The following is a 12,647-nucleotide window of genomic DNA, read 5'->3' as shown; positions in this document are numbered from 1 at the left end:
TTTGATATATGGTTTCAAGCTAAGGTTGAAAGTAAGAGTTAATCTTAGAAGATAATGGGTACATGACTCATTGAGTACATTGCCATTCAAAAATGCAGGAAGATCTAAATTATTGCGATAACAAATACTTGAAAAAAATATAGTTTTATATGAGTTAAAGTTCACCATCCACTGAGAGCAACATGCTGTAGCAAAAGTGAAATTCTTTTCAAGCTCAACAATTCAACCTTAGATGTGAAAATACCAGGAAGATTAATATAAATTAAAAAGAGTATAAGGCCAAGAATAGAATCTTAAGAAACCCCTAAAGTTACAAGATATGATGAGCACTGTACCACAAGAAAAACTTTCATACTACGATGGAAAGGAAGGATTCAATAATCTCAATGATGTTACCTGATCCACCCTAAGAAGAGGGCTTAAGGAGAAAACCAGGATGCCAAATTTTATCAAAAACTTTGGAAATGTTGTGAGCTATAATCTTAATTTTTCCAGATCAATCTAATTCAAAATAAAACCAATCAGTTATTATCGTTAAAAAATTCCATTAGATTAAGTCTACTAAAATTCAAATTAATGAACAGAAAGTAAGCTATTAAATTAAAGATGAGAGATTAAGTGTTTGTTAATTAAAGACTCAAAACCTTGTTAATGAAAGTAAGAAGACTAATGGGACAGTAGTTAGACAAGCCAGATCGCTCTCCAGTGTTTTTAAAATTAGGGATAATAGATGCCGCTTTCCCCCAGGCTGGAAAACAAGACTCTGATAAGCACTTGTTAAATAGATTTGAAAGTATAGACGACAGCTCCGGAGACCACTTCTGTAAGGCTATAACAGGTATGTTGTCCGGAGAACAAGTTGTAGAACAGTCTAAACAGGAAATTACTTTAGATGCAGAAGCTGGAGTGATACGAAAATCAGGTATTTGAATAACTTGTTAGTCGGCTATATCAGGTAAAACGCAACTAGTGGAATCAAGAGATGATGTTGATGAGAAGTTCTTAGCTCATAATTCAGCTTTGTCTTTAGGCAAGTTGACAAAATCTGAACCGTATAAAAGAGATGGAACGACAGATATGCCCTTGTAACAGATACTGTTAAAGATTTTACAGAAATCATTAGCATAGTTTTTGAAATAAAATACGTGATTTCGTGACCTGAGAAAAGCGGGCTTTAGCATAAGACCAAACTTTTTTATAATGTTTTCTAACAGTAATAAACAGACGTCTTTTTTATTCCGGAGAATCGTTTTTTCAATTTATATGAAAGTAATGTTTACAATCGGAAATTGTAAACATTACTTACAAAAAAAAGGCACAAAAAGAGTCCCATTCAGTTTAAGGTAGTTGTAAAAAATACGATGATAAAAGTATTGTGATGATAAAGGAGAATGAGGTTATAGTTTTAGAGAGATCATACCGTGATCAGAAGCACCTAAGCGTGAATGTGAAAAAACTGAACACTGAGTAGGATCAGAAACAATACATAAGTAGAGAAGGTAAATGATTCGGATTGTCGCGAAAACGAGTTGGAAAGTTGACTATTTGGGTTAGAGATTGAGAAATGAAAAAGTGATGGACCTTAACGCCGGCAGAATCACTAACATTAGAGCCATGCCATTCAGTGTGATGAGCATTAAAGTCACGAATAACAACCTGAAGGATCTGAAGGATAAAGAGAAAGGGATTGGTCGATTTGATTAGCAGGGAGCGACAAATGAAGTTCAACGTTTGTTAAAAAACATTTTTTTTTTTAAATAAACTTTGACGTTTGTATCTTTATTTATTGATAAACGTCTAGTTCTAAATATATATGTCAAATAAGAGAGTTTTATTTTCAAACAACTTTTTTTTCAAATTATCTTTTAATATGTTATAAAGAAGGTTTGTTTTCAAACAAATTTTGTTCTAGTAAATGAATTGTTAGATATATCAAACATGCTTATTGAGCTTATTCAATTTATTATTTCAATACAATATTTCATGCATTTGGAAAGTGCGTTCAAATTAATGGTAACTAAAGACCATATTCCACAAGATGAAAAAAATCGCACGAAGCCATTTTTTTCGTCACGACGAAACGCTGTTTTGATTTCCACATTATTTTTGCGCTACAATTTTTGTTATCAATAAATAATGGCAGCTGAAACTTTGCGCTGTATGCTTTTGAAAAAAAAAAAAAAATATATATATATATATATATATATATATATATATATATATATATATATATATATATATATATATATATATATATAATAGTTTTTGATGTACACCTGTATTTTATTTTTTTTAAACTTTGAGGAAAATAGATGCTTACTTCTCATAGAATCGCTTCTGTTGAAAAAACTGTTACTGGAAGAAGTAATAAATGGTTCAACTCGTAAAGAAAATAACCCATCTTATGAAGTGAAACATTCGGAATTTACAGCATTAGTAAATTTATCTTTTTACTGTTGACTTTATGTGATATAATATTTAAATATGATTGGTTTTTGCTCATAATGATCGAATTTGTTTTAGCTGCAGCGAACTGATCAGCAATATTAGCAGAAATGTTTCATCTGCACATGCTTATCAACAAAATAATCTTGTCTTGTGGAAAACGGCCATAATAATATGCAATAATCTTATGATTTTAAACGGTTATCTATTAATACAAAATAGCGAATTTTTCTTAAATTAGTTTGTTAAGTTGTTTTACTTATAAAAAAAAAGTATTAAATTGAGGAAATTAAAGCTCCCCCTTAACCCCCCGGTGTCGTCGGTCCTGAAAATAAAAGGGTACTAAAAATAAAATAGACTAAAAACAAAATAGAACTAAAAATAAATAGTTGTAAATAAAATAAATAGTTAAAATAAATAGTTGACATTTCTTTTTTTTAAACCTTTACAAACAATAATACCGTATAAAATAAGTTATATTAAGTTATTATTAAATACTTAATATGAAATTATTATATAAATAATATTTTTAATTTTTGATAGTTTTTATTGAAAATGTATACTATTACTATAGAAATAAATTAAATTATAATAAACAAAATAATTCTATATATTCTATTAGATATTATCATATATCAGCAAACCTTGAAGATTCTCTTCGAAACTTTTAAAAGTGTTTTTAGTATGTAAAACCATTGTCATTAGAACTTATACCTTAACCATATATATAACCATATGGTTATATATGTAAGATATATATGTATATATATATATATATATATATATATATATATATATATATATATATATATATATATATATATATATATATATATATATACATATATATATATATATATATATATATATATATATATATATATGTATATATATATATATATATATATATATATATATATATATATATATATATATATATATATTCTAATAAATTAGACAATTTTTTTAATTTTTGTTAAAATCATTTATTTTATATAAACATGTTTCGACTATATCTTAGCCATCGTCGGTTGAAATATATTAAAATGGTTAAATCAAATCAGTAAAATTAATTGAATTAATAGAGATCTTATAATAAAAAATACGATAAAAATGCAATTAAATAACGTAACAAATGTTTTAAAAAGATAAAAGAGCTGGTAATGTTAAAAGGAACTAGATTGAAATTGTCATTCTTATATGGTTCATTTGTTTATTAATAGTGGGTTTTTCCCACCCTATGTACATGCTTTCTTTGAGTTTTAATATAAATTTGTTGAAGGCCGAATCCAAAATTAAAAATTAGCATGACTAAAACTATTAAAACAGCTTTCATTTGAATGAACAAGTTTATAAATGTGTAAGTTCTTATCCCTTTTTTGGTTCTCGATTATTTGTGTCTTTAAATGACAAGTAAATTTGCCAATATAACAGGATTTAAAGCCTGCGCATTCAAATTTACAGACAACGAATGAATTAAAGTCTGTAGGAAAGGGATCTTTTGCGGAAAAAAAATTTTGAAGTAAAAAACGAATCTTACGGTGACTGATTTATAATAAGCCTTTGTTTATTTAAATCAGATATTTTTCCAATATATAATGTTGGTGTTGTTAATATAAGAGCTATAGATTTTCTTAATCAACCAAGACGGGTACAAGTTGTGTTTAAGAACTTCAAAAAGATCGTTAATATCATGGCTAAGATCGAGACTAGTGTTATTTATTTTATAAGCTCTATCAATTAAACATCTAACCAGACTAACTTTATATGAAAATGAAGTAAAACTAAAAAAGTTTTTGTAGAGTCCCGAGAAAGTTTTCTTATGAAAAACAGTGGTAAATGTGGAACTGTTTGTTTTATTTAGAGTTTGGTCCAAAAATGATATTTTTGATTGAATTTCTTTTTCCATTGTAAAAGTAATAGAATTATGTTTTTTATTGATATACTCCAAAATAAATCGGCGTGATTTTCGGAAGTGAAAGCAGCAAAAATGTCATCTAGATACCGTTTATAATTAGCTAGTTTTTCTCCGTTGTATAATTTGAGCAATTTATCTTCAAAATTTCCCATGAAAAGATTAACAAGAACAGGTGCTAAGGGAGAACCCATTGCAACACCATCAATATGGTCATAAATTTGTCCTTCGAAGAGAAAATGAGTTTGAGATGTTGCAAATATGAAAAGTTTTTTTAAATCACTATTACTCATTTTAAGATTAACTTTACGATTTATGATGCTATTGGCGGCAATATCTATTGTTTCTTGTGGTGGAATATTGACGTATAAACTTGTAGTATCGTAATATACTAAGAAATTTTTATGAGGGCTAGCTTGATTTATCTCTTTAGAAAAAGTGAAAGAATCTTTAGTGCAAAATTCCAATGGTATTAGTGGAGATATTAGTTCTCTAAGAAATTTAGATATATATATATGTATATATATATATATATATATATATATATATATATATATATATATATATATATATATATATATATATATATATATATATATATATATATATATATACAACCCATAGATGTTGTCCGAAAGTTTTTTCCATATTTTGTTGACAAAAAGTAAAAGTTAAAATGCAAGACCGGAATTATTTTTTTTTATTAATTGAGAGACTGCCTGCCCCAACCAAACCCTCAGTCGATGTAGCAACACTCCCTTGCGGGTCAGGCTAAAAGATAGTAGATGTAGCAGCACTCCCGTGCGGGTCAGGCTATTTGTCCGAAAGTTTTTTCCATATTTTGTTGACAAAAAGTAAAAGTTAAAATGCAAGACCGGAATTATTTTTTTTTATTAATTGAGAGACTGCCTGCCCCAACCAAACCCTCAGTCGATGTAGCAACACTCCCTTGCGGGTCAGGCTATAAGATAGTTAATGTAGCAACACTCCGCGCATGATTTACAGTAAAAGAAAATAAAAATAAAAACTCTTAATTAAAAAAATTAAAAATAAAAACATTTTATTAATAAAAATAAAAATAAAAACATTGTTTATATTGTTAAAAACATTCAGAATGTTTTTAAAACATTCTGGTCAATTAAATTTGCGTTTTTGTGGTTTTTTTAAAAAACGATTTATTTGTAATTAAATTAATGGTTTTTACTTTCGTCCAACACGCAAATGTTGGACGAATGTCAAAAGTAATTAAAAGTGACGTATGTGTTGGCGTAAGAATCACTTTTTTGCTTCCGCTCTTCCCAAAGACAACAAACTATAGATCTATATGTATATATATATATATATATATATATATATATATATATATATATATATATATATATATATATATATATACATATATATATATATATATATATATATATATATATATATATATATATATATATATATATATATATATATATATATATATATATATATATATATATATATATATATATATATATATATCTTTAGTGTTGACATCGAGTATAAGAGTATACGCAGTGCCCTGGGCGAGATTTCTACGGCGCCCCTAGCTCAATTTAACCCCATTCAAAAAAAAGGCAAAGGGTAAAATTACCAATTAGTTTCGCCCCTTTATATTCGGCGCCCTGGGCCATCGCCCAACCAGGCCCTACCCTAACGCCGCCACTGAGTATACGTTATATTAGTGAGAAAACATCAGTTAATACGAATTCTGTTAATACAATTAACAATTTATTATTAGAAATTTTTGCTGGATCATGGTTACCAGCATAATCAGCTTGTAAAAATTATACAAAAATTTTTTGTTGCGTTAGAAACAGTTTAAAATTAACTGACGTCAGGAGTTAAATAGCTTTTTTCTTGTTTACGTAAAAATGTTAAAAACTAAATGTAAAATTTAGTTTTTAGTTAACAACCCATTTATAGAACGCAGTTTTAATCTTATGCAATTTCGATATTCCAAAAAACCAAAACGATCTTTTTAATCTGGGTCTATATTTTGTACCTTCGTTAAAATATATACCTTAAATGGATATTATTGCAACAACAGAGACCTCGGCTTTTAAATTAGAATATAGCAAAAAGATTGAAAATGCGCACAATTTGAGAAAAAATGTTTTAAATGAACTTAAAATGGGTAAAAATAAATCAAAAATTTAACAAGAGTACAAAGAATTCTTATGGAAGTTAAGGAAAACAAAACAATTAAGGAAAAGAACTCTTATGGAAGTTAAGGAAAACAAAATTATCTATATATATATCCGTTTAAAAAGGGTAACGGTTTTGTAAAAACAGAACACGATAAAGCTTTGGAAAAAATTTGCGAACAAATTGGCCTAACAAGGGTTTTAAATAAAGATTCCACATCTAGTTATGCTATTAAAATTAAAACTTATCTCTCACAACTTAAAACAAAAGTAGCGATTTTTGAAAATGGATTATGATAGTATATATCCAATTGATCCCATCCCGCCTCGTATGTATGGTCTAATTAGCTCAAAAACCTGAAAAATCCTATCTTATGAGAATAGTTATATCAACTATCGGCACTCCTAATTATAGAATATCGAACTGCTTAGTAAAAAAAATACAACTTGCCTTAAACAATAACCAAACACGTAAGAAAAATTCTATTATTTTTATTAGTAAAGCGAATTCACGGAAGATTGACAAAAACGAGGTTCAAGTTTCATTTGATGTAAATAAACTTGTATCTATCAATGCCACTAAAGGAAGCCACTTTAATTCTTGTAGACCAACTAAATGAGAATAATTCGTACAGATATTATATGAAGCTTACTATATCTGAAACAAGATAACTCATAGAGCTTTGTTTACACCGTTGTTATTTCCTGTGGAACAGCGAAATCCATGAACTTGAGAATTCTGGTCCTATAGGTCTTTCATTCAAAGTCGTACTTGCAGAATTATTATTACAATATCATGAACAAAACGCTTTCAAAAATGCAATGGCAGTAAATGCTTCTCTTGACCTGAAATCCTAACTCAGATATGTCGACGATAGTCACGCTGATTTTAAAACACTCAAGAAGCAAAATAATTCCTAATTATCTTAAACAAACAACACCCTGTGATACAATATACGAAGGAAAATACGAGTTTAAAGTTTACTAAAAGAAAGCCATTACTAATATCAAAATTAAACCTCAATCAAATCATGACCCTAAGATTCTAAACGTAATATTTAAAGGTTTTTCTTTACAGGGCTTAATCTATATGCAGTAATTTATATTTACAAGATGAGATTAATTTCCTTATTCAAATGTTTAACGAAAATGAGTATAACATATGGCAACTTTAACGGATTGCAAACTTAATCGGGAATAAACGGTCCGTAAAAATCAAAAAAATTCAATCAGATTCTCTTAACCTCTTTACTTTATCGTTACCGTGAATACCTTCACTATGCCCGAAACTAAGGATAATATTTCGGAAAACTAAACTTCAAATTAGGACTCGAATTTAGCAACATCTAAAAAGTTTAGACGAGGGTAAACATTATCAGTCCGCAATAGCCACCCATAATAAGTTTTGCTCACAAGAAATAAAGTGGGAAAACGTAAAAACAATTAAAGTTGAAACAAAAAAATTGATTGAAAATTGCGCGAAGCTCTTGAAATACAGAAGTTCCAATATTCACCTTTACATAGTGGAACTAATTTAGATAACGGCCAGTGTGTGAAAACTAAATTTTGGACTTCGTTTTTTACATTTTTACGTAAGCAAGAAAGAAGCCATTTTTACTGCTAAGGACACCGGTAGGGGGAGGGGAGACCCAGGTGTTGGGAGGGGGTTGGGGGGGGGGGGGTTAAAGGACTTTTTTTTATTGATTGGCTCAAAATGATCTCGAAAGATCCCTAGACCAGGGATCCTTTAGACCCCCGGTGTCGAAGGGTCTAAAGGATCATTTTTTTATAAGAAAAATCTAGGTATAGAGGACTTTTTTTACAAATTAATGTTTGTGCCCACACTTCGAAACCCGTGTCGTCGGCCCTGCTTTCTAATGTTACAAAAAAAATTTTGTATATTTTTTATGAGCTGATGATGCTGATAACCATGATCTAGCAAGATTTTCTAATAATAAATTATTAATTGTATCAAGAAAATTCGTCATAACTGATGTTTTCTTACTAATATAATTATATTAATTCAATGCAATGGCATAGCAAATGGCGGAAGCGTTTATTTAACGGTGAAAAAGGAAAAAAAAGAATAGGAAAGGCGAAGGAAATTTTTTTGAAGAATAAAAAAGATTTATTTGAAAGGTATAAATTAGAATTAAAAGAAAATTATTGAAAGGTATAAATTAGAATTAAAAGATTGAAGAAAAATAAAATATGAAAATGAATAAAATAATTGCACCAATTTAAAAGAGAAAAGTTCAAAAAAAGTTCGAAATCTTATTAGAAAGAACTAATTAAAACGTAAATCGCTAATAGTAATAGAAAGAACTAATTAAAAAATAAATCGGTACCAATTTTTCTACACCATTTTTTTTTCGGCAAAAATAACAAAAGATTATTATTTTTTTATTTTTTTTTATTTTGCAGAAATTTTTGTGTTTGCATTTTTCTTTTTGTAGTTTTTGCTTTCATTATGTAGTTTTTATTGCTTAGAACAGGTAGCCAGTTTTGAATCTGTTCTCACTTATGTAACAGATCAAGGCTTCGAGCGGCTTGTATATTTTAACTCCAACAAAACGCTGTTATTTACTACAAAAAACTATCGCAATACTTTTACCATCCCATATATTGGTATTTGGCATCACTGAGTCCTCTTTTTATTACTTTTTTTTACACTGAGTTCTCTTTTTATTACTTTTTAAATTATCATTCACTAATGTCCTCCATAATGAAAACCATAAATACAATTAATTGCTTAGTTAGCATCTGCTAGGTTTGCTTCTCTTAATCGTGCTTTCCATTCTTTTACACCTAATTCTATTCTCTTTCTCGATAAAACTCTTATTTGTTTTTTGTTGAGAGTGAATCAGAATAAATAGAAAATTGTTAAGATCCATCATTAACTATCATTAAGAATGATTAATACAGCTGAGTGTAAAGAACTTCATTGGGAGTGTGATTAATTTGTGTCTACTACGTATTTGGTTTTATTGTTATTATGTTCTTAATTTTGAATAATAACGGTCTAGCTATTGTTACTTTTGTAAAAGAACGGAAAAGTTGATTCGATTCTTAAGAACGTTAAATGGCTAGAAACCTCAAAAGTCACACAAAAAAAATCTTAAATTTTGTGGTTTTAAAGATGCATAAGTTTTCGACTAATAATAGTGTAACGATATGTTTTTTTAACTGGTAATGTTAAGCTTTAACTTACGGAGTTTGTTTTATTTTCATTATGCATTTAAAAAAAAATTTTGAAGTGCCAAGTTATTTTATTATAAACTTTTATGTTATTCATTAACTTAATTACTTTACTATTTATTAACCGCCTTGTCTTTTATTATATTATTAGCATCAATTAGTTAATAAAATAAAAAAATCATCCGAAAAAAAATACAAAAATGGAGCGGTTTCACACGCCTTGAGTTTCATAAAATTTAAGTTGCATTACTCTAAAATCAGGCAGGTTTTTATTGTGGGTAATAAAGTACTTAAAGAGATTAATAGAATAGCTGAGTACATTTCTCTCTTCAGGACATTGCAGCTTTTGACCTGCAACTTCTCTGATTCTGCAATATTTAAAGCAAAACTTAATTTCATAAGTTTTGATATTTTAGTCTTATTTTTTAAAAATAATTTATATCATAAAGTAATAAATTGTTTAAAAACTTGCTTGCAAAATGGTTTAAATGAGATATAAAGTACAAAGAAAATAACTCTAAACCAATTTTTTTTTCCAAAGACAGGCTTTTCTTAAAATCAGTAAAAAATATAAATGAAATCGATAGAAATAGTTTAAACGCTGAATTCTGAAGCAAATTTGCTTCAGAATCAAGAGATCTCTGGCTTTAACGGATCCAGTATTTTTTGGTGTTTGAGCTAACATGGAGCAAAATCCAAACATTTGTATGTTTATACCTATGTCAAATAATTATTTTTTCAAAAATTGCAATGATTTGAGGCTGGGAACAAAAAAGCCCTAAACTATTATCCCCCTGCCCCAAACGTGACATTAGCAAGTTGATGAAATTATCTTTTTGCTATTCTTAACTAAATTTAAATACATAGATAAATTTTAAGTATTGTTTTACAATCTCTAAGCATTCAAAAATTATGATTATATAAATATGATAACCCCTCAAATTGATGGGGGCTTAAACTTTATATGGTCATACTTTATGAACGCTGTGAGATAATACTATGAAACTTAAAATTTACTGATGAATATAAACTTAATTTATAATAGCAAAAAAGTTAATTTACCAATTTGTTGCTCTCGCTTTTGGGGCAAAGGAGGGGAAGATGAAATTTTAGGGCTTTTTTGTTCCCAATCTCCAATCATCGTATTCTTTTACAAAGCCTTATTATTTGAAATAAGTATAAACATTCAAATGTTTCAAGTTTGCGCTATGTCTGTTAGCTATCTCAAACACCAAAAAATGCTGAATCCTTCACTGATTTGTGGTTCGATGCTAGGCTATTTTTTAACATGAAGCAAGCGCAAACTTCTAAGTTAAATGCTCTTCTTTGGTGCTCTGTAATGCGACTATTAGTTCTTCTTGGAGCACTTAAAATAACTACAAAAAAATGTGTATATATATTTTTGAATCACATTGATACGTTTTAATCTAGTTTTGTTTACCACAAAAGAACATAAGTTCTTTGCCCAATCTTTTAAGGAAATCATTTTGGATTTGGATTTGATACCAAAATGAGGTAAAAATCATAATATTTGTTGCATGAATGAGAAAAAGCTCATAGATCAACAAAAACTCACTTTGCAATAGCCAAAGTGTTAATTTATCTATCTTTATCAGTGAAAGATAAAGATAGATAAATTTTTACAATAGCCAAAGTGTTAATTTGTCTATCGTAATCAGTGAAAAATAGGTACACCATATTTCTTAAATAAGGTTTTTTGTGGTACAGGAATACATTAAGAAAGTATCGTTGAACAAATTAAATGGATTTGGCATCAGAATCTATTCGCGCCAATGCTTGGAAAATGCTCTAAATTTAGTCAAAAATCATAAAAAGCGTAACTTCGAACAATCGGCGCGAATACTTCTAGCAAGAAAAAATAAAAAATAATTTTTTTTTCTCATAGAAATATGAATTCTACGCCACTCCGCATGAAAATCGGTTGTTGAAAAAAAATTATGGGATTCACTAGAACATATAATATATGTGAATAAGATCTGCGCGTTACAGCAATGAAATTTTTTATTTTGTTAACAAAATTTAAAAAAAAAAATACTTAGGGTCAACTCTGAAAACTCAGAGCCAACAACACGGATATAAAAGTGAAGGGGCACAATCTTTAATTTCTAAAAAATGTCCTCTATATCTAGAAATCTCTTTTCTCGGAAACTGTAAAAAACACTCTTTAATGTTAATCTTAACGTGCTTTCTTTATAAATAAAATTATATATTCATAGGTAAATTGAATAATTCCAAGTAATATGACAATATAATATATTTAATATAAATAACATAAACCGTATTGTAAAAAATATCTAATAAGGGATCGTCCATAAATTACGCAACGCAAATTATATTTAAAAAACAAAAGTTGGAGATATTAGGCTCTTTTACGCGGCGATTTTCATTAAACTTAAAAAGCTATTTTTATTTCTATTTAAATTAAGACTCAGCGAGGGAAAACTTTTGATCTTTCTTGTTTTGTTTACTGTGAAAGTTTATGTTACGTAATTTACGGACCATCCCGAAGACAAATAAAAAAAAAAAAAACCTTTATTTTATATTCAGCAAGTTCTCCGTAAAGATTATCATTTTTCACACAAGTTGTGTTAAAATCCTTAGAAATAAAAGAAAAAATTAATAAATAAAATTTTGAAACTTTGAAAAATTATTTATATTGTGCTTTTTAAATTTTGCTCCACTTATAACAAAACATGCGCATCATTAAAGATTAAAAAGCTAATGGTAGTTGTTTTAAAAATATGAAAATGATACAGGTAATTGAGGTGTTATCTTTCATCTTCATCTTTTTAAATACAGTTGGTTAGAATTAGTAATTTGTCTATTATTCTCTTTTCGAAATATAATCAAAAATCAAATGAATGTATTTTCACTTTAATAATAACTGTATA

The 12,647-nt window shown here is 28.0% G+C and overlaps 1 protein-coding gene across 1 annotated transcript in view; it reads right to left on the bottom strand.

Moving 5' to 3' along the window:
- LOC136081995 (uncharacterized) overlaps window positions 1-12,647 on the bottom strand; it is a 73,921-nt gene that overhangs the window by 30,679 nt on the left and 30,595 nt on the right. Inside the window, exon 3 of the mRNA XM_065800523.1 lies at window positions 12,287-12,352. Coding sequence (XP_065656595.1) covers window positions 12,287-12,352 — 66 coding nt within the window. The remainder of the gene's footprint in view (window positions 1-12,286; window positions 12,353-12,647) is intronic.

The sequence above is a fragment of the Hydra vulgaris genome, chromosome 06 (assembly GCF_038396675.1).
Source record: "Hydra vulgaris chromosome 06, alternate assembly HydraT2T_AEP".
NCBI classification, from domain to species: Eukaryota; Metazoa; Cnidaria; class Hydrozoa; order Anthoathecata; family Hydridae; genus Hydra; species Hydra vulgaris.
This window is presented reverse-complemented; position numbering and strand designations above follow the sequence as displayed.